We start from the raw sequence: 23,048 nt of genomic DNA, 5'->3' as shown, positions 1-23,048 counted from the left end.
AGCTACTCGGGAGGCTGAGGTGGGAGGATCATTTGAGCCCAGGAAGTCGAGGCTGCAACGAGTTGAGATCACCCCTGCACTCCAGCCTCAGTGACAAAGCAAGGCCCTGTCTCAAAAAAAAAAAAAAATTCCTCCCTTTTTTCTTTTTTAGAGACATATTCTCGCTCTGCCACCCAGGCTGAAGTGCAGTGGCGCAATCTCAGCTCACTGCAAGCTCTGCCTCCCGGGTTCATGCCATTCTGCCTCAGCCTCCCAAGTAGCTGGGACTACAGGCGTGCCCACCACCACGCCTGGCTAATTTTTGTATTTTTAGTAGAGACGGGGGTTTCACCCTGTTAGCCAGGATGGTCTTGATCTCCCGACCTCGTGATCCGCCTGCCTCGGCCTCCCAAAGTGCTGGGATTACAGGTGTGAGTCACCATGCCTGGCCCTCTTGTTTTTGTTTTTTTAAACTTCCATGTATCAAGCAATTCGTTTGTTTGTTTTGAGACGGAGTCTCATTCTCACCCAAGCTGGAGTGCAGTGGTGCCATCTTGGCTCACTGCAACCTCCACCTCCCGGGTCCAAGCGATTCTTCTGCCTCAGACTCCCAAGTAACTGGGCTTACAGGCACATGCCACCATACTTGGCTAATTTTTTGTATTTTTAGTAGAGATGGGGTTTCACCATGTTGGCTAGGCTGGTCTCGAACTCCTGACCTCAAATGATCCACCTGCCTTGGTCTCCCAAAGTGCTGGGATTACAGGCATGGGCCACCACGTCCAGCCATGCAATTCATTTTTTTGAGACGAAGTCTCACTCTGTTGCCTGGGCTGGAGTATAGCAGTGCGCGATCTTGGCTCACTGCAACCTCCGCCTCCCCGGTTCAAGTGATTCTCCTGCCTCAGCCTCCCAAGTAGCTGGGATTACAGGCGTGTACCACCATGCCCAGCTAATTTTTTTTTTTTTTTTGAGATGGAGTCTCGCACTGTCTCCCGGGCTGGAGTAGTGGCACAATCTCGGCTCACTGCAACCTCCACCTCCCAGGTTCAAGCGATTCTCCTGCCTCAGCCTCCCGAGTAGTTGGGATTACAGGTGCCTGCCACCACACCCGGCCTTAATTTTATATTTTTAGTAGAGACCAGGTTTCACCATATTGGCCAGGCCGCTCTTGAACTCTTGACCTCAGGTGATCCGCCTGCCTTGGCCCCTCAAACTGCTGGGACTACAGGGGTGAGCCCAGCCGCAATTCATTTTTATTGCACATTTTGCTCTTAGGTTGGATTGATAATTTTATTATCTTTACCATTTAGTAGTGATAACATAAACTTGTTTGACTAGTCCGTCAGTTTTTTTTTTTTTCTTTTTTGAAACAGAGTCTTGCTCTGTTGCCCAGGCTGGAGTGCAGTGGTGGGATCTCAGCTCACTGCAAGCTTCACCTCCCAGGTTCACGCCTAATTTTTTTTTTTTTTTTTTTTTTTGAGACAGAGTCTCGCTCTGTCGCCCAGGCTGGAGTGCAGTGGCCGGATCTCAGCTCACTGCAAGCTCTGCCTCCCGGGTTCACGCCATTCTCCTGCCTCAGCCTCCCGAGTAGCTGGGACTACATTAGCTGGGACTACAGGCGCCTGCCACCTCGCCCGGTGATTTTTGTATTTTTTAGTAGAGACGGGGTTTCACCATGTTAGCCAGGATGGTCTTGATCTCCTGACCTCGTGATCCGCCCGTCTCGGCCTCCCAAAGTGCTGGGATTACAGGCTTGAGCCACCGCGCCCGGCCAATTTTTTGTATTTTTAGGGGAGACGGGGTTTCACCATGTTAGCCAGGATGGGCTTGATCTCCTAACCTCATGATCCGCCTGTCTTCGCCTCCCACAGGCATGAACCACTGCGCCCGGCCTAGTCCCATCAATTTTCAAACTAGCTTCATTTACTAAATATCCCAGATCATGTAAACTAAAAAGCGTTTGGATTAGTTTCTATTTTTCTTAAAATTTTGGTAATATTTAGCTTGTATGAATGCTCATTTACCTCCCTCTAAGACCAAAAATCCTTTTATGACACCACAGACAAAACAGACATCTTCAAAGGAGGGTACAATTTGAATAGAACTCCTTTAAGGGATTTAAAAAATTTAGGCCAGGTGCAGTGACTCACTGTAATCCCAAGACTTTGGGAGGCCGAGGTGGGCAGATCACTACATCAGGAGATCGAGACCATCCTGGCCAACATGGTGAAACCTCGTCTCTACTAAAAATACAAAAATTAGCTGGGCATGGTAGCTCGCACCTGTAGTCCCAGCTACTCAGGAGGCTGAGGCAGGAGAATCGCTTGAACCTGGGAGGCGGAGGTTGCAGTGAGCTGAGATAGTGTCACTGCACTCCTCAAAAAAAACCAATAATAATAATTCAGTTAGTAATACTGAATATGGATATATATAATATTCAAACATACATACATACATATACACAAATATAAACACATAAACATAAAAACACAAATATCTTATAGCTTTCATTCCAAAATGGTAGTTGTGAGTCAGTAAAACACAGTAACACAAACTCACTGGTTCCTCTCTCTCTCTCTCTCTCTCTCTCTCTATGTACTTTTTTTTTTTAAAAGAGATGGAGTCTTCCTGCTCTATTGCCAGGCTGGTGCAGTGGTCCAATCTCAGCTCAATGCAACCTCTGCCTCTTGGGTTCAAGCGATTCTCCTGCCTCAGTCTCCCAAGTAGCTGGAACTACAGGCGTGTGTCACCACACCTGGCTAATTTTTTTTGTATTATTAGGAGAGACGGGTTTCACCATATTGGCCAGGCTGGTCTCAAACTCCTGACCTTGTGATCTGCCCACCTCAGCCTCCCAAAGGGCTGGGATTACAGGGGTAAGCCACCACACCTGGCCCCAAAAAAAAGACTTTAAAAAGAGTTTTCATTTGCCCAGTTTCCAAACAGTTACATTTTTTCTCTTTTTATCCTTAGATGGTTGTTTTTGCAGGATTTTGAGTCCCTTTAGGGGAGGGAGCCCTAATGTTTAAGTGACTGAAGTGCTGAAGTGGAAAAAGTTCTAGCAGGTTGGATAGAAGGCCAGAGTGGCCTGAATGGGGACATATCAAAGGAATCAAGGAAATTGGAGGAAATATCAAAGGTGGCAAAAGGAGGAAAGGGGAGCAAAAGCAACTGGAAAGGAGAAATCTCAGAGGGGCTTGTTTGGGGAGATTGCAAGTTTCCCAAAGAACCCAATGAAGTTGTCCATTATCCTTAGCAAAAATCATGGCAATACGGAAAGGAAGCAGGAGGCAGAGCCGGTAGAGGGCAGGGACTCCAGAAGAGGGGCTTTAGGTGACCAAGAAGACCCCAAGGGAGAAGCAGGATCCAATAGAGAGAATATCAACTTCCGATTACGCTATCTTCTTTTCTGTTTTTTTGAGACAGAGTCTCACTCTGTTGCCCAGGCTGGAGTGCAGTGGTGTGATCTCGGCTCACTGCAGCCTCCGCCCTCCGAGTTCAAGTGATTCTCCTGCCTCAGCCTCTCAAGTAGCTGGGATTACAGGTGCCTGCCACTGCACCCAGCAAATTTTTTTGTATTTTTAGTAGAGATACGGTTTCACCATCTTGGCCAGGTTGGTCTCGAACTCCTGACCTTGTGATCCACTCGCCTCAACCTCCCAAAGTGCTGCGATTACAGGCATAATCCCCGCTGGGCACTGAGCCACTGTGCCCAGCCCTGATTATGCCATCTTCTGATCATAGAGCTGTAAAAAAAAAGAAAAAAAAATTCTTTTCAAATATCTCATTATCAGTTTTCAGCCAGAACAGATAGTACATATTCCTGGCAGACTGAACACTCTTCCCTACCACCACCCTGCCCACCCACCACTTTTCTTCTTGTAAACCAAAGGTACCTAACAAGCAACTCAGAACCAAAACCAATAAGCATTTTATGACTTAACCATGGACAAAAGAGACATCCTCAAGGCTGGGCACAATGGGTCATGCCTGTAATCTCAGCATTCTGGGAAGTCAAAGTGGGAGGACCACCTGAGGCCAGGAGTTCCTGAGCAGTCTGGGCGAGACCCTGTCTCTTAAAAAGAGAAAGAAAGACACCCTCCAAAGAGGGTGCACAAAGATTCAGCACTCTCAAATCCATACTATTTGCAAAGACATTCAAAAGAAAGAAGGCACTTTTGGTTTTTTTTGTTTCGTTTTGTTCTGAGATGGAGTCTTGCTCTGTCACCCAGGCTAGAGTACAGTGGCGCGATCTTGGCTCACTGCAACCTCTGCCTCCCAGATTCAACTGATTTTCCTGCCTCAGCCTCCCAAGTAGCTAGGATTACAGGCATGGGCCACCATGCCTGGCTAATTTTTTTGTAATTTTAGTAGAGATGGGGTTTCACTATGTTGGTCAGGCTGGTCTCTAACTCCTGAACTTGTGATCTGCCCGCCTCAGCCTCCTAAAGTGCTGGGATTACAGGTGTGAGCCACCGTGCCCAGCCAGAAGTCACCTTTATTGACACAGGTGACTAAGGATGTCGTCTCGTACAGAACAGTGTCACGTCTCCAGTCATGGACTGGCTCATCTATAACACTAATGAATATTGAGACAACAAAAACCCCTTATGGACTAGGCCCACTTATTACAAACTCCTCTGTCATGGTCAGAAAAAGAGAAGGTTCAGAACCTTGTCTTTGGCCGGGCGTGGTCCTTCATGCCTGTAATCCTAGCACTTTGGGAGGCTGAGACAGGTGGATTGAGTTCCTGACCAGCCTGGGTGAGACCCTGTATCTTAAAAACAAAAGAGGCCAGGCGCAGTGGCTCACGCCTGTAATCCCAGCACTTTGGGAGGCCAAGGCAGGCAGATCACCTGAGGTCAGGAGTTCGAGACCAGCCTGACTAACATGGTGAAACCCTGTCTTCACTAAAAATACAGAAATTAGCCGGGCAGAGTGGCAGGTGCCTGTAAGCCCAGCCACTTGGGCGGCTGAGCCGAGATTCCACCATTGCACTCCAGCCTGGGTGACAGAGCAAGACTCTGTCTCAGAAAACAATTGAAGAAAAAAAAAGAAAAAAGAGAGACCACCCTGCACAACATGGTGAATCCCCCTCTTTACTAAAAATACAAAAAAAAATTACCTGGGTGAGGTAGTGTGCACCTGTAGCCCCAGCTACTCAGGAGGCTGAGGCAGAAGAATCATTTGAGCCCAGGACGCAGAAGTTGCAGTAAGCCAAGATCATGCTACCATGCCACTGCACTCCAGCTTCGGCGAAAAAGGAAGATATTAAAACAAAACAAAAACCAACCAACCAAACAAAAAACGAACCTTCTCTTTTTCTGACCAGGACAGAGGAGTTTGTAATAATGCAAGCTGTTACTTGCACCCCTAATGCAAGCTGTCCTAAAGCAAGCTGTCACTTGCACCCACTGCCTATTCAGAGATCGGGGAGAATATTCTCACTGGTCATAAAGCCAAGCTCTCAGGACACAAACAAAACAAACAGGAAAGAGGTAGCTGTGCCTGGGAGGAAAGGATCAATAACAAACGGTTACCCCTAAAACAAATGTAAGCAAGAGTCACAATGCAGACACAATATTTTCTTCTGCTAATTTGAATTTGGAAAGGAAGGGACAAGAAGTTTTTACCTTCTACTCTCAGCTGAGTACTACAGGCAGTGATCTGGGACAGTCGACCTTGGTAAGAATGCTTACCTTTTGCCAGTTGTCCCAAGTGGGGTGTCTTTGCCACCCCATTTGTTTGCTGGGTGCCAGAAAGAGTAGGGAGAAAGGTAATATTTTTTCCTCACCTATCACAAGGTTCCTGGTTGACACCCCTCTAACAAAGGACAGATTAACAAGAGAAAAGCATATCAATTTATTTAATATAAATTTTATATGACACAGTAGTCTTCAGAAAAAAGCCCCAGTGTCTAGTGAGGGATACATTCTCTGCCTTTCTTTTTTTTTTTTGAGACGGAGTCTCACTCTGTTGCCCAGGCTGGAGTGCAGTGGCGCGATCTCGGCTCACTGTAAGCTCTGCCTCCCAGGTTCATGCCATTCTCCTACCTCAGCCTCCTGAGTAGCTGGGACTAGAGGTGCCCACCACCATGCCTGGCTAATTTTTTGTATTTTTAGTAGAGCGGGGTTTCACCGTGTTAGCTAGAATGGTCTCGATCTCCTGACCTTGTGATCCGCCCGCCTCGGCTTCCCAAAGTGCTGGGATTACAGGCGTGAGCCACTGCGCCCAGCCAATTCTCTGCCTTGAAGATGGTGCTTATTACAGCGTCCTCACCTGGCAAAAGTAGGGGATGAACTCCCTCAAACCTCTTTTATACACTGATCCCATAGTGACTTCACCTTCATGACCTAAACCCCTCCCAAAGGCCCTACTTTATAATAGTATCACACTGAGGATTCAGTTCCGACATAGGAATTTTGGGGGTACCAACATTCAGACCACAGTGGCCTCCTTGTTGTTGCCCCAGGACTCCTTTTCTTCTCCTCTCTGGGTCCACCCTTACACCTGGTCCCATTGGGCCTTGGAGATCAGTCTTCCCCTACCTGAGGCCAAGCTGGGCCTCATCTTTCCCCAAACCTGCTCTTGCTCTGGATCCCGTGTAGCCAGGGTGGGCCTACTTCCCCACCCATCTCCTGGGCTCAATCTTTACACATCACTGGATTTATACTGGGAAGCTGCTTCCTTCCCAGGTTTCTAGCCCGCTTCACTCCCGTCTTCACTCCCTGCCTGTCTGAGACCAGGCACTATGGCTGGCTCCCTACTTAGTCTTCCTCTCCACCAGGTTGGCATCTGTCCACCCTGGCTAAAGGGTGCCATCAGGGCTAAGTCTAGCCTCCAGAGGGCAGGGTCTGCTCTCCAACCTTCCCTTCAGGCTCAAAAATCCACTGGAATTATGAAAATTCCAGGAGGTATCCTGGAAACCTGCATACCACTCACTTTGAAGGATCTCACCTCCACGCGTTTGCTGACACTGTCCCCTTCATGGAATGCTTTTCTTACTCCCAAAGTCCTCCTCTGTTACACAGTAGGGGGGTCTCCTCCAGAAAGCCTTTCTAGGAGGAAGCCCACTCGCATTTGGAACCTCTGCCTCTGGAGGCCAATCCTGTTCACCTGATCCTTGTCTGGGACCCTCAGTTATTTCTCTGGACTCAGCCAGGACAGCAATTCTCTTTCATCTGTTTTCTTCCTTTTACATTCCCTTTCCACCATTTTTTTTTTTTTTTTTTTTTTTTTGAGACGGAGTCTCGCTCTGTCATCAGAGCGATCTCGGCTCACTGCAACCTCCACCTCCCGGGTTCAAGCGATTCTCCTGCCTCAGGCTTCCGAGTAGCTGGGAATACAGGTGGGCGCCACCATGACCAGCTAGTTTGTGTGTGTGTGTGTTTTAGTAGAGATGGGGTTTCACCATGTTGACCAGGATGGTCTTGATCTCCTGACCTCGTGATCCGCCTGTCTCAGCCTCCCAAAGTGTTGGGATTACACGCACGAGCCACCACGCCCGGCCCCACCTTTCTTTTTAACCATGAGCCATCTCCAGCCATATCTTCCCCGCACCACTTTCTCCACCCTTCACAGTCCGTCTCAAAACCACAGTGTGGGACACACCAATCTTATCCCATCAGGAGGCTCTGTGGCTCTAAGCCTTGGGCGCAGCCGTTACGGATACGCCTTGGAGGATGGGATGCGCTTGGAAGTGAGGTGGAGAAAAATGAATGCCAAGAGCCGCGCACGGACCTCTGGGACCAGGCTTTAAGATTGGGAATTAAGATTTACTGCAAAATCTCAGTAAAGGAACGGGCACACAAACTAGCACCTGTTCATCCTGGCGGTGTTCGGCGATTCTCCCCGATATCCCGCAGGGGGCGCGCTACCTTCAGCGGCACCGACCGCGGAGGGAGCCGGGAAGGAGCAGGCGCGGGAGGGAGGGAATGAGTGCGTGACGAAGGGAACGAGTAAAGGAGGGGAGGGGGAAACAAGGGAATCAAAGAGGGAGGGAGGCAATGGGAGGGGGTAGAGAGGGAGGGAGGAAAAAGGGGGGGGAAGTGAGACAAGGAAGGAAGGAATGAGAGAGGGAGGGGAGAACAAGAGTGAAGGAGGGAGGGAAAGGGAATGAGAGAGAGAGGGGATGCGGGGGGAGAGAGGGAGGGAGTGAATGAGTGAGGGAGGATGCGAATGGCGTTTAAGACAGGGAGGGAAGTAACGAGAGGGAAGGGAGAATGAGAGTGAAGAAGCGAATGAGGAAAGGGCAGGGAGGATATGAGCTGGGAGGGAGATAGTGAGGAAGGGCAGGAGGGAGTGATTCGAGGAATCAGGTCCTGAGGGCAGGACCGAGGCAAGGAAAGAGTCAGTGGGTTCAGAAGGCGCGACCCTGGGCAAATTCACTCATTCGTTGGTTCGGCCCCGCCAAGTGCCAGGTGCCGCGCTAGTGCGGGGACTCACTGAGCCTTGGCGGTCGCTGCTGTCCTCCGCAGAACGCCGGAGGGTAGCCGCCCCCCCGTCTCCCCGCCGCAAGGGCGCCCCGCGCTGCTACCCCGCCCGGCCAGGTACCCCGGGGCCGCGTCCAGCCGGCCCGGCGCCTGCGCGGCGCGCCCACGTGACGGCCGAGGGCCCCCACCCCGCCGGCGCCGCTCGCCCCGCCTCCGCCTCCCGCCTCCCGCCTCCCTCCTGCTGCGAGCGCGGCCTCGGCTGGTGGCGGCACCAGGTCAGCTGCGAGGCGTGGGCCGGGCGGGTCGGGCGGCGGCGAACGCGGGGGGCTGGCGGCAAGCAGGCATCGCTGGGCCGGGGGCAAGCTAGCGGCGCGGAATCCGGCGGGCGCGGGCCGGAGGCGCGGGGGCGGCGACCTGAGGAGAGCCCGCGGCCTGACGTGGCGGGGACGCGGCCGGCGGGATCCCGGGGCGCGTAGAGGCCGGGATCTGGCGCTCGGCCAGGGGCCAGGGTGCGAGGCCTCCTCAGCGCGGCTGCGGGCGGGCCCTGTTGCTTGCGGCGGGTCCGAGGGCGGCCTTCCTGGCCGCGACCCTCTGCACTGGAGCGGGCGGCCTTGCAACAGGCGGGCGACTTGGGGCCGGCCTGACGAGCCTCAGTTCCCTCAGTCGGGCCCGGGGACTGCAGCCGTAGGAGCCCAGCCCCGCCAGCTCGCCGGGTTTCCTGAGAGGAGCCGGAGATCGCGCTGTCAGTGCAAAATCACCAGAGCGCGAAACGTCGGCTGCCAGTTCTGACCATTTTAGATCCGCTGCGGGCAGAGCCGAGGGGATCGGGGGCGGGTAGCGGGGTACCGCCACCTTCCGCCTGGGCTCCTCCCTGGGCGCCCTCGCTCCGGCCCTCCGCGGGGTCGGGCCTGGGTGCGCCGAGTGCCTCCAAGTCGGCTCCCTGGGAGGTTCTTCCAGAGCGCACCCTTTGGAATGCTCCCCCGCTGGGAATCAGGACCCACTCCCTCTCTACCCTAGCCACCCCCTTTGCCTTTGTGGCCGACCTTGCTTCATGCTGCCAAGGATTGAGTTTCTTTGAGGGGATACTGCTCGTTCGGGGGCCCTACAGAGGACTGAGGATATCTACTCAGTAAAATGGTAACGAATTGAAAGTTCCTCTAAAATGATTTTGACTCTGCCATCCATCACTTCATAAAAATTCATCTTATATCCTTCAGTTTGTACCTGTGTGGCACATTAAGCTTCCTTTCTGCTCCCCACTAAAACTTCGAACAGCACAAAACAGAGGGAACTTGGCTTGTGATAACTAGAATTGGGGATATGAGACTGGCAAAGAGCTTCAGGCTAGAGTAGCCATGTGTCAAATGAAAATGGGGCCCGGGGGCGGGCGCGGTGGCTCATGCCTGTAATCCCAGCACTTTGGGAGGCCCGGGTGGGTGGAAAACTTGAGGTCAGGAGTTAAAGAGTCCAGCCTGGCCAACATGGTGAAACCCCATCTCTACTAAAAATACAAAAATTAGCTGGGTGTGGTGGCGTGCGCCTGTAATCCCAGCTACTCGGGAGGCTGAGGTAGGAGAATCGCTTGAACCCAGGAGATGAAGGCTGCAGTGAGCCAAGACCCTACCACTGCGCTCCAGCCTACACCATGTAGTGAAACCCCTTCTCTACAAAGAAAATTTGAAAAATTAGCCGGGCGCAGTGGTGAGCTCCTGTTGTTCCAGCTACTGAGGAAGCTGAGATGGGAGGACCACTTGAACCTGGGAGCTTGAGGCTGCAGTGACCCTCAAGCTGTCTCACCCCAGATAGCCAGGACTACAGGTGTACGCCACTATGGCTTGTTAGTTTTTAAATTTTTTGTAGAGAAAAGGTCGTGCTATATTGCCCAGGGTGGTCTTGAACTCCACCTACCTGGACCTCACAAGGCACTGGGATTACAGGCATGAGCCACCATGCCCAGCCTACTTTGCACTTTTTTTTTTTTTTTTGAGACAAAGTCTCGCTGTCACCCAGGCTAGAGTGCAATGTCGCAATCTTGGCTCACTGCAACCTCTGCCTCCTGGGTTCAATCGATTCTCCTGCCTCAGCTTCCCCTTTCCTCAGCCTTTCGAGTAGCTGGGATAACAGGTGCATGCCACCACACTCCGCTAATTTTTGTATTTTTAGTAGAGATGGGGTTTCACCGTGTTGGCCAGGCTGGTCTTGAACTCTTGACCTCAGGTGATCCTCCCACCTTGGCCTCCCAAAGTGCTGGGATTACAGGTAGGAGCCACTGTGTCCAGCCTACTTTGCACATTGGTTTTTTTTGTTGTTGTTTGTTTTTTGTTTTTAAGACGGAGTCTCACACTGTCACGCAGGTTGGAGTGCAGTGGCATGATTCTCCTGCCTCAGCCTCCCTAGTAATTGGGATTACAGGTGCCTGCCACCATGCCCGGCTAATTTTTTGTATTTTTAGTAGAGATGGGGTTTCACTATGTTAACCAGGCTGGTCTTGAACTCCTGACCTTGTGATCCGCCCACCTCAGCCTCCCAAAGTGCTGAGATTACAGGCGTGAGCCACCGCGCCCGGCCACTTTACATATTTTGACTGTTGCCTAACGTTCTGTCAAATCACTGTGCCATGACATCTGTTCTCCTGAGGGTTGACGTTTTGGTGATTTAAAACCGTATAGATGTGGTTTTAAATGTTGCACTCTGTGCTGTGCTCCTTCACAGCAGAGAATTGATTCATTTTTCGGCACATCCCCCTTAGCCCCTAGCTACGTTTCTTAAATTGTACTTGGTAAATGTGCTTTGCCTGCCTGTGGAAGATGTCTTTCTATTTTACGGTACTTGTTCTTGCAGTAGGTGTTTAGGGAGTAGCTGCCATTTATCCCTTCCCAAGAAAGCAGAGGCGCTACTGTGCTCATAGAAGGTGAGGATCCACCTAGGGGCTTGATGTCTGTTGGGGTAGTCAGTTGTGGAGGTCACCCTCAGAGAAGGAGGCCCTCTTGACTCTGTGGTGGTCATGGTGGTGATGAGGAAGCTGAGGCGTGGATATATGAGACAAGTGTCCAAAGTCTGTCATTAGCAAGTGGTGCAGCCAGCCATGGGGGCTTTTGAGATGTTTGTGAGATAAAGCCTCACCCCTTAAGAAGCCGGAATCTCCTTGTGGTGGGTAAATAGGCAGGTTTGGGCTGGGCGTGGTGGCTCACACCTGTAATCTCAGCCCTTTGGGAGGCCAAAAGCGGATGGATCACCTGAGGTCAGGAATGTGAGACCAGCCTGACCAACATGGTGAAACCACTCTGCTAAAAATTAGCTGGGGGTGGTGGCGCCTGCCTGTAATCCCAGCTACTGGGGAGGCTGAGGCAGGAGAATCACTTGAACCTGAGAGGCAGAGGTTGCAGTGAGCCAAGATCACACTACTACACTCTAGCCTGGACAACAGAGCGAGACTCCATCTAAAAAAAAAAAAGGCAGGTTTGAGTGGTGGGGCATATTTGTCATGTTCTTTGCACAATGATAGAGGGAGAAGTAATAGAGCTAGACCTTGACCATTATGGGACTATGAGAGACAGAATGGCCTAGATGGCTGTCTAAAGGTGTTCAGAGGATAACAGGTATTCCTTTGGACAAAGGACTACTAATGGGGCTGAGTAGGTAAGGCTTGAAGGAGAGCAGCCTGGGGAGGATGAGGCAAGAGGTAGGGAAACTGGTTGGGGCATCATTGCTGTCTGTGGTCTGACCCAGAGTGGTGGCCCTGGAGGAGTAGAGGGTGGCTGTCTGAGACGGAAGAGAGGTGAAGGAATCAGAACTAGTGGGTTCATAGGGTACACGGGTCAGAAAGGAAAAATATCTTTAAGACAGTGAGGTTTTGAACGTGGAAATGGTACCTATACCAATAAGAAAATTAGACAAGTTGGAGGGCTACTAGCTAGAATAAGCACTGAGCTGTAGGTGAAACTGGGAATGTGAACCCTTGGGAAAGAAGGGTGGGATTGAGCAGGGTGTGTGGGATGAAAGGGAGAGGTCAGAAAAGGGAGAATTATCATAGGGCAGAGTTTCCAGGCAAGAGAATCCTAAGTGAGAGGTGGTCATGGGGGATACACCTTGGCTCTGGCCATCTCTGGGGCCTTGGTAAGAAAGACGAGCCAGCCCAGGGAGGGGGAAAGGAATGGGTGGGTGGCTGGGTAGAGGTCCCAGGTCCTGCAGGCAGACTGAGGGGCAGGTACAGATAACTGAGTATGTTTGATGGGAAGCAGTAGAGCATCCAGGGGGTGGGGTGGGGGGGTGACCCTGAGCCTCAGTAGTGAAGAGAGAGACCTCTTCTTTTTGGCAAGTTTTATATTAGCATCTATTTTTCATTTTTTCTTTTAAAGATATATAGTCATGTGCCACACAGTGACGTTTCAGTCAGTGACAGACCAGACCACATGAAGGATGGTGGTCCCATATTTTTACTGTACCTTGTCTATGTTTAGATACACAAATACTCACCATTGTGTTACAGTTGCCTATGGTATTCAGTACTGTGATATTGTGAAATATATATTTGGTCTTGTCTCATTTCTTGGCATACAACTTATAAAATCTTTGGACTCTCCAGAGTGATGCCTTTTTGTATGCTGGCCAGGATCCCCTAGGTAGCTTCAGGATGGAGGCTGGTCATAGGAAAGGCCAAGGCAGGATAACAAGGTTGGGACTTTAAGCCTCACCTCTCAACCTCCGGAGGGGGGAGATGGGCTGAAGATTAAGTTCATCACCAATGGCCAGTGATTTAATCAGTCATGCTAACATAATGAAGCTTCCATAAAAATTCAAAATGACTGGATTTGGAAAACTCTGGGATAGTTGAGTACATGGAGGCGCCTAAAGCGTGATGTTCCTGGAGAGGGCCTGGAGACTCTGCACCACTTCCCACATGCCTGGCCCCATGCATCTCTTCATCTGTATCCTTTGCAACCCTTTATAACAAACCAGTAGACGTGAGTTTTTTCCTGAGTTCTGTGAGTCGCTGTAACAAATTAATTGAACCCAAGAAGGGGGTCTTGGGAACCCCAATTTATAGCCTATTGGTCAGAAGCACAGGTGAAACAACCTGGGAGACTGAGCCCTCAACCTGTGGGATTAGACACTGTCTCTAGGTAGATAGTGTTAGAGTTGAATTAGAATTAGAACACGGGTCCCCAACCTCAGGCCTCAGACCTGTATCAGTCTGTAGCTGGTTAGGAACCAGGTGGCACAGCAGGAGGTGAGTGGAGGGGGATCCAGCATTACCACCTGAGCTCCATCTCCTGTCAGATCAGAGGTGGCATCAGATTCTCGTGGGAGCACAAACCCTATTGTGAACCGTGCATGTGAGGGATCCAGACCGTGTGCTCCATATGAGAATCTAACTAATGCCTGATAATCTGAGGTGGAACAGTTTCATCTCGAAACCATTCCCCAACCCCGTGGAAAAATTGTCTTCCACCAAACTGGTCCCTAGTGCTAAAAAGATTGGGGACTGCTGAATTAGAGGACACCCAGATGGTATCTGTGGCAGAATTGATTGCTTGCTTGTTAATGGGGAAAACCCTCACACATTTGGTCACAGAAGTCTCCTGGGTTTGTTGTGGTATGAGAGGACAGGAAAAACATGCTGTACAAGTATGTAGCCTAGGAGCAATTGGCTGTACCTTATGGCCTAGATGTGTAGTAGTCTCTACCATCTAGGTTTGTGTAGGTGTACCCTGTGATGTTCACACAATGAGGAAATTGCCTCCAGTGGTGCGTGTCTCAGAATGTATCCCCAACATTAAGTAAGGCATGACTGGAGGTAATTGGAGAATAAACATATTTTGGGGAGAGGAAAGTAGGATGAAGTGAGGTGGAGAAAACAGATGTTCACATCTTGTAGCTGACTGTGCTGTGCCTACAGAGCCTGCAGCCTGGCCATGCCTCGCAGTGTAGGACTGACCACTCCCTGACCCGAGCACCTGGCTAGCCACAGCCACTTTTGGTTGGTCCATGGTAAAAGTGCATTTGCAGTAGTTTCGTTTTACTGGTTAGGTTTTAGAGGCTCCTATTCAAATCATTTTGCGGTTTTTGAGCATACTGACTCAATTGTTAGACGGTAACCTTTAATTTAAAAGGCAATGCAGATGAATTTAAATGCATCAGGTTCAATCACAGTTACTGTGCTTGATTCTCAGAATCTCAGTAAAAGAAAGTAGGCCCTGGAAATGCCACCCCCTTGGCACCCACCTCCCAGACTCCTGGCTCTGTGTCTCCTGACCACAACTCAGGTCTTGCCATTTTTACACATCCATTACTGAAGAAGAACCCAATTTTGTTCATTCAATGGGAGGGAGGAAGAGCTTTTGAGAACCTGGTGTATGCTTATGTTTCATGTTCATTGTTTTACCCATTTTAGAATACCCCAATGGGGTGGGTGCTTTTATCTCTTTACAATTGGGGAACTCAAGGCTCAGGTTGGTCATGTTGTAAGTCCCCGTGGAGTGGGGCTCCAACCCAGGTCAGTCTGTTTCCCAAAACCCTTCTGTTTGACTTTGATGCTGAAGAAGATAAAATGTGATGAAGAGTCTTGGGCATGATGGCACCCAGGTCATCAGGAAGAAGGCCATCAGGAAGTTGGACTAGAGGTGGGAGGGGAGAAGGAATTATGGATTTGGGAAAAGAGGGAAAACAGGTGAGCCTGAGGGAGGCACAGGAGCAAGGGGAGCAACAGAGGTGGCCAGTCTGTGTGTGGTAGGGCTGATGCTTGCCTGCTTACCCCCTGTCCCCTCTGTTTTGCCAGCTGACAGGCTGAAGTGGTAAGGGATCTTGCGGCTGTCAGGATGGCAGAGGAGCAGGAGTTCACCCAGCTCTGCAAGTTGCCTGCGCAGCCCTCCCACCCACACTGTGTGAACAACACCTACCGCAGTGCACAGCACTCCCAGGCTCTGCTCCGAGGGCTGCTGGCTCTCCGGGACAGCGGGATCCTCTTCGATGTTGTGCTTGTGGTGGAGGGCAGACACATCGAGGCCCATCGCATCCTGCTGGCTGCGTCCTGTGATTACTTCAGGTGAGTTCACTAGAACTGTTTGTAAGAAGAATAACAAAGATAATCCTGGCTCTGCTAATAAAGGTACTGGCGGTGACTGCGGTTGGTCTCCTGCTCACCTCAGAGCCTCCCCTACTCCTTGTGGTTATGACTTAGTCAAAAGTGTGAGAGACAGAAGGGGGTCTTAGAGTTCATTTTTCATTCAGCAATCCTGTCTCTTGGGCTTTGCCTTCCCTTACCTTCCTTTTCCTTTTCTCTCTTTTCTGTTTTCTTTCCTCCTTTCTCTCCTCCCCTCCCTTCCCCTCCCCTCCCTTCCCATTCCTCCCCTCCCTGGTAATTATTGCTGTGTATGTATCACCTTCTGGCTCACATCTCTCATCCTTCAGGTGTTAGCCTCTGGCCCTTCCAGTGAGCCCTGTGGCCCCTCAGGGATTTCTTATGGCCTCCTTCGTGACCCCATCCCAGCACTTGGCACAGTGTGAGGAACCACTGGCTTATCTGTCTTTTCCACTGGGTGGGAATCTGTCTCTTATCCCTAGCGCCTAACGTGGTTTTCACATATTCAAGCAATACCCATGGCTTAAATGAATAAATTTATGTGCACAAATAGCAGATCAGTACACCATTTGCCCCATTGTCTGCACTGCTCTGCACTTGAGGAGGTGGGTGTCACCACACTTATTTCACATAGGTGGCATGAGCCTGAGAAGAACTGAGGGCCACTCACGGTCCCCAGCAAGGTTGTCATGGGACTCCAAGCCTGAGGTATTCCATTCTAGCTCTGATTCTGTTCGATCATTTTGTCTTCAAGGCTTGGTTGTAGTTCTGTCTCTCCCTCTTTCTGTCTTTTTTTAATTAGGAACTATCAAGCAAAATATGTATGGTTTAAGTGCCTTCTGTCTCCAGAAGGAGTTTTGGAGAATGTGACCCAGTGGTGGCTTGGTGCAGATGTGCCGAGGAGCAGCAGAGTTCTTTCAGTTCACCAGGGAATTTCAACTGAGGCCTTTAATAAAGTTTAAGATAACATACGGGACAGTGGGTAGGGTGGGGAGCTGAGGGCCCCCTGCAGGGGGCTTAGGACCTCTACAGGAGAGGATGGCCAGAGGCTGCAGAGCCTATGGGATCCCCTGGGCTCACCCTCTCAGCCCTTCTTGATTTAGTGCCATACCACTCTTTCTGAAAATGACAGTGTAGGCACTGCCTTTCCCTAACTTATCACAAACCTTATGTGGCTTTCCATGTCCTCCAGGAGCAATTTCTAGCCCTTTCCACAACCCCCCTTGGGTAAACCTCTTATGAGAGGTGTCCTGCTCTCTGGGGTGATTGTAATGCATCACTAACACCCCCTGCATCCCTCCACTTCCATTGGGAAGGGGAGCAGGAGAGTGGCAACATTATTGGAAGAGCCCAGACTCTCATCTCAGAGATGTGTGTGTGTGTGTGTGTGTGTGTGTGTGTGTGTATGTGTGTGTATATATGTGTGTGTGTGTATATATATATGAATATATATATATGAAATAGAGGCCAGGCACGGTGACTCACACCTGTAATCCCAGCACTTTGGGAGGCCGAGGCAGGTGGATCACTTGAGGCCAGGAGTTTGAGACTAGCCTGACCAACATGGTGAAACCCTGTCTCTACTAAAAAAAAAAAGAAACCAAAAAACAAAAATTAGCTAGGTGTGGTGGTGGGCGCCTATAATCACAGCTACTTGGGAGGCTGAGGCAGGAGAATCACTTGAACACGGGATGCGGAGGTTGCAGTGAGCTGAGATTGTGCCACTGCACTCCAGCCTGGGCGACAGAGCAAGACCCTGTTTCAAAAAAACAAAAAAGAGGCCGGGTGTGGTGGCTCACGCTTGTAATCCTAGCTCTTTGGGAGGCCAAGGGGGGGTGGATCACCTGAGATTAGGAGTTGGAGACCAGCCTGGCCAACATAGTAAAACCCCTTCTCTACTAAAAATACAAAAACTAGCGGGGTGTGGTGGCATATGCCTGTAATCCCAGCTACTTGGGAGGCTGAGGCAAGAGAATCACTTGAACCCAGGAGGTGGAGGTTGCAGTGAGCTGAGAAAGAAGCCAGGCTCGGTGGCTCACTCCTGTAATTCCAGCACTTTGAGAGGTGGAGGAGGGCGGATCACCTGAGGTCAGGAGTTGGAGACCAGCCTGACCAACATGACAAAACCCGTCTCTACTAAAAATACAAAATTAGCTGGGCGTGGTAGCACATGCCTGTAATCCCAGCTACTCAGGAGGCTGAAACAGGAGAATTGCTTGAACCGGGAGGTGGAGGTTGCAGTGAGCCGAGATTGCGCCACTGCATTCCAGCCTGCTTCCCTTCCCAATGGAGTGGAGGGATTGGGGGGTTGTTAGTGATGCATTGTAGTCATCCTGGAGAGCAGGACACCTCTCATAAGAGGTTTACCCAAGGGGGGGCTTTGGAAAGGGCTAGAAATTGCTCCTGGAGGACATGGAAAGTCACATAAGGTTTTTGATAAGTTAGGGAAAGGCAGTGCCTACACTGTCATTTTCAGAAAAAAAAGAAATAGACCATTCCCAAGTGTTAGCATGTTTATTATTTGTTTTAGTTATTTGTGAAATGTTAAAATGATAAAGGACTATTTTCTTCCCAGTATGACTGGTAAAGATGTGTAAGAGGCTTGTAATATTTGATATGGGCAAGGGTAGAGAGAAGGACATTTGGGGGTGGGCTGGCCCATAGTTTAGGGTCCTGCAGTTGTACACCAGGTGTCTATGTAGCTGTCGTTCCCGTGGGATGATGTACCCGGTGCTGAGACATGGTGCAGGACAGAGCCGTTCTGTTCTGTGTTGTCCAGTGGAGCTACTTCCAAACTGGGCAGTGTGGTTTGTCTACTGATAGGTAGTGAAAAACCTCAGGACCTGGTGGAAGATGATCCCACTGTGAAGATCTGGAAGGATCTTGCTGTACTCCGGGAATTGAGCAAAGGGCAAAGGGAGAGGGAGGCTGACTCTCTTCTGTTTACTGCATTGTCTGAATTATTTTAAAAATAAATAACAGAAATTGCTTTTTTTTTTTTTTTTGAGACGGAGTCTTACTCTCACCCAGGCTGGAGTGCAATGGCACAATCTCGGCTCCCTGCAACCTCTGCCTCCTGGATTCAAACAATTCTCCTGCCTCAGCCTCTCAAGTAGCTGGGACTACAGGCTTGTGCCAACACGCCCAGCTAATGTTTTGTATTTTTAGTAGAGACAGGGTTTCACCATGTTGGCCGGGCTGATCTGGAACTCCTGACCTTGCAATTTGCCCTCCTGTGCCTCCCAGTGTGCTGGGATTACAGGTGTGAGCCACACCACACCCGGCCTTTTTGTTTGTCTGTTTGTTTTGCGATGGAGTCTCGCCCTGTCCCCCAGGCTGTAGTGCAGTGGGGCTATCTCTGCTCACTGCAACCTCCACCTCCCGGGTTCAAGTGATTCTCCTGCCTCAGCCTCCTGAGTAGCTGGGATTACAGACATGCTCCACCAAACCCGGCTAATTTTTGTATTTTTAGTAGAGACGGGATTTCATCATGTTGGCCAGGCTGGTCTCCAACTCCTGACCTCAGGTGATCCGCCTGCCTTGGCCTCCTAAAGTGTTCGGATTACAGACGTGAGCCACCGTGCCCGGCCTCTTCTCTGCCTTTTCTGTCCTGTGGAATTTTTTCTTCTTTGGCCTGCCTGAAATTCCTCCTCTTCTGGAGAGCTTTCCCTAATTGACCCTCGCTGTTTCCTAGGTAGAGGAATCTCAGTTTTCCTGAAGGGCAGAGAGCTGTACTGCCCTGCTGCAGGAAGCCTCCTCTGCTCTTTCTATGTGCTCTGTATATATATGGTTTAGGAATTGGATGGCCAGACTGCATCTTCTTTTTTTGACTTTTGTTAATAACTTTTCATTGCACACTTATTTTGGCTCCCCTGACCCTACACCCACCTTGTATGCTTTAACCTTATATGCTTCTGAGGTGGTTTCTCCTCCCCTCCTGGACCCTTATAGTCTGAAGGGCCCAAGGGCTCTATCCTTTATATACAACCTCCACAGGTCACGTCGTCCCTCTCTTAGTTTTCATACCATCTGTGAATTATAAAAGACTGCTTTGCTGAACTCAATGTCTGTTACTTTAGAAGTTTGGATACAGTTGATGATTTTTTAAAAAAATTAATAGCACTTTATCCCCAAAAGAGAGAAAGTTGTATTCCCCACAAAACACAAAGCCCAGATGTTTCCCAGGGTAGGTGTGCCTTTTACAAAAAGACTCCAATGCCATTTAAATTTTTTCAGAGCAGTTTCAGAAAAAGAAAACAAAATTTTTTTTAATTAGCCGGGCATGATGGCATGGCCTGTAGTCCCAGCTACTTGAGAGGCTGAGGAGGGAGGACAGCTTGAGCTTTAGAGGTTGAGGCTGCAGTGAGCCATGATCACACCACTACACTCCAGCTTGGATGACAAAGTCAGAGACCTCTTTTCTCTTAAAAAAAAAAAAAAAAATGCTGAGCACAATGGCTCACACCTATAATCCCAGCGTTTTGGGAGGCCAAGGTGGGCAGATTGCTTGAGCCCAGGAGTTCGAGACCAACCTGGGCAATGTGACGAAATGTTTACAAAAAATACAAAAATTAGGGCTGGTCACAGTAGCTCACGCATGTAATCCCAGCACAATGGGAGCCCAAGGCCAGCAGATCACTTGAGGCCAGGAGTTAGACACCAGTGTGGCCAACATGGCAAAACTCCATCTCTACTAAAAATACAAAAATTAACTGGGCATAGTGGTGCACACCTTTAATTCTAGCTACCCAGGAGGGTGAGGCTTGAGAATCACTTGAGCCTGGGAGGTGGAGGTTGCAGTGAGCTGAGATCGCACCACTGCACTCCAGACTGGATGAGAGAGTGAGATTCTGGCTCAATAAGAAAGAAACAAACAAGGCTGGGCATGGTGGCTCACACCTGTAATCCCAGCACTTTGGGAGGCTGAGGCGGGTGGATCACCTGAGGTCCAGAGTTGGAGACCAGCCCGGCCAACATGGCGAAACCCCATCCCTACTAAAAATACAAAAAATTAGGTTGTTGGCAAAGCCTGAGTCCTGTCCTCTCGCTCTCCTCCCCGGATAGCATGAGCTTCACCACTCGCTCCACTTTCTCCACCAACCACCGGTCCCTGGGCTCTGTCTCAAGCTCCCAGCTATGGTGCCTGGCCGGTCAGCAGTATGACCAGCGTCTGTGCAGGCACCAAGGGCTCTGGTTTCTGGATCTTCATGTCCTGCTCCACCAGCTTCCAGGGCAGCATGGGGTCTAGGGGCCTGGCTTCAGGGATGGCTGGGGCTCTGGCAGGAATGGGAGGCATCCATAATGAGGAGGCGACCATACAAAGCCTGAATGACCCCTGGCCTCCTACCTGGACAGAGCGAGGAGCCTGGAGACCAAGAACCGGAAGCTGGAGAGCAAAATCCGGGAGCACTTGGAGAAGAAGGGACCCAGGTCAGAGACTGGAGGCATTACTTCAAGACCATCGAGGGCTCAGATCTTTGCAAATACTGTGGACAACACCCATATCATTCTGTAGATTGACAATGCCCGTCTTGCTGCTGATGACTTTAGAGTCAAGTATGAGACAGAGTTGGCCATGCACTAGTCTGTGGAGAGCGACATACATGGGCTTCACAAGGTCATTGATGACACCAATGTCCGTCAGCTGCAGCTGGAGACAGGGATCGAGGCTCTCAAGGAGGAGCTGCTCTTCATGAAGAACCATGAAGAGGAAGTAAAAGGCCTACAAACCCAGATTGCCAGTTCTGGGTTGACTGTGGAGGTAGATGCCCCCAAATCTCAGGACCTCGCCAAGATCATGGCAGACATCCAGGCTTAATATGACGAGCTGGCTTGGAAGAAATGAGAGGAGCTGAACAAGTACTGGTCTCAGCAGATTAAGGAGAGCACCACAGTGGTCACCACGCAGTCCACTGAGGTTGGAGCTGCTGAGGTGACAATCATGGAGCCGAGATGTACATCCAGTCCTTGGAGATGGACCTGGACTCTATGAGAAATCTGAAGGCCAGCTTGGAGAACAGCCTGAGGGAGGTGGAGGCCTGCTATGCCCTGCAGATGGAGCAGCTCAGCGGGATCCTGCTGCACCTGGAGTCAGAGGTGGCATAGACCCCAGCAGAGGGACAGCGCCAGGCCCAGGAGTACGAGGCCCTGGTGAACATTAAGGTCAAGCTGGAGGCTGAGATCGCCACCTACCACCGCCTGCTGGAAGATGGTGAGGACTTCAATCTTGGTGATGCCTTGGACAGCAGAAACTCCATGCAAACCATCCAAAAGACCACCACCCTCCTGATAGTGGATAGCAAAGTGGTGTTTGAGACCAACGACACCAAAATTCGGAGACATTAAGCCACCAGAAGCAGGGTATCCTTTGGGGAGCAGGAGGCCAATAAAAAGTTCAGAGGTCAAAAAAAAATACAAAAATTAGCCAGGTGTCGTGGCACATACCTGTAATCCCAGCTACGTGGGAGGCTGAGGCAGAAGTAGCACTTCAACCTGGGAGGCGGAGGTTGCAGTGAGCTGAGATCGCACCACTGCACACCAGCCTGGGCGACAGAGTGAGACTCCGTCTCAAAAAAAGAAAAAAAAGAAAGAAAGAAACCAAACAAAACAAAACATAAATTAGCCAGGCACGCCTGTAGTCTCAGCTTCTGGGGAAGCTGAGATGGGAGGATTGCTTAAACCTGGGGAGGTCGAGACTATAGTGAGCCATGATTGTGAGTGTGCCACTGCACTCCAACCTGGGTGACCCAGCGAGACCTTGTCTCAAAAAAAAAAAAAAAAAGAAAAAATTGGTTTAATGCTGGGGAGTCTTACTAGTTACATGCCAGGGAATCATGGCATTCATCAATTCATGGCAACCCAACATATCTGCACACATGTCTATATAGTGGATCTGCAGACATGGTGAGCAGGCATGTGATAACATTCAGCATCCATTCTCACAGTTAAGTTTTTTGAGCAGGATGTTATGGCTCAAACCTATAGTCCCAGCTACTTGGGAGAGTAGGCCAGAGGATTGCTTGAGCCCAGGAGTTCTGGGCTGCAGTGTGCCATGCCAATAGGGTATCCACACTAAATTTGGCGTCAGTATGGTGACCTTCCTGGAGCAGGGTTGCCTAAAGTGGGCTGAACTGGCCCAGGATGGAAATGGACCAGGTCGAAATTCCCGTGCTGATGAGTATTGGGATCATGTCACTGCACTGCAGCCTGGACAACCATAGCAAGGATCCATCTCTCACGAACAAACAAAGACCAAAGAACTTTTTGGGCTGGGCAGGGTGCCTCAAACCTATAACCCTAGCACTTTGGGGGGCTGAGGTGGGCAGATCAGTTCAGTCCTGGAGTTTGAGGTTAGCCTAGGCAACATGGCAAAACCCTGTCTCTACAAAAAATACAAAAATTAGCTGGGCATGGTGGCGCACACCTGTAGTCCCCACTACTTGGGAGGCTGAGGTGAGAGGATTGCTTGAACCTGGAGGTCAAGGCTGCAGCGAGCCAAGCCAAGATGGTGCTACTACAGTCCAGCTTGAGCGACAGAGTGAGACTCCGTTTCC

At 50.3% G+C, this 23,048-nt stretch overlaps 1 protein-coding gene across 1 annotated transcript in view; it reads left to right on the top strand.

The window, feature by feature from the left end:
- The first annotated feature begins 8,633 nt into the window (after positions 1 to 8,633).
- Positions 8,634 to 23,048, top strand: part of KLHL22 (kelch like family member 22) — a 54,036-nt gene continuing 39,621 nt past the window's right edge. Inside the window, exons 1-2 of the mRNA XM_010368997.2 lie at positions 8,634 to 8,689; positions 15,193 to 15,459. Coding sequence (XP_010367299.1) covers positions 15,233 to 15,459 — 227 coding nt within the window. The 5' untranslated portion in view covers positions 8,634 to 8,689; positions 15,193 to 15,232. The remainder of the gene's footprint in view (positions 8,690 to 15,192; positions 15,460 to 23,048) is intronic.

Source organism: Rhinopithecus roxellana, chromosome 13, assembly GCF_007565055.1.
Source record: "Rhinopithecus roxellana isolate Shanxi Qingling chromosome 13, ASM756505v1, whole genome shotgun sequence".
In the NCBI taxonomy this organism is placed as follows: Eukaryota; Metazoa; Chordata; class Mammalia; order Primates; family Cercopithecidae; genus Rhinopithecus; species Rhinopithecus roxellana.
Note: the sequence above shows the minus strand (reverse complement) of the source record. Positions and strands in the feature narration are given on the sequence as shown.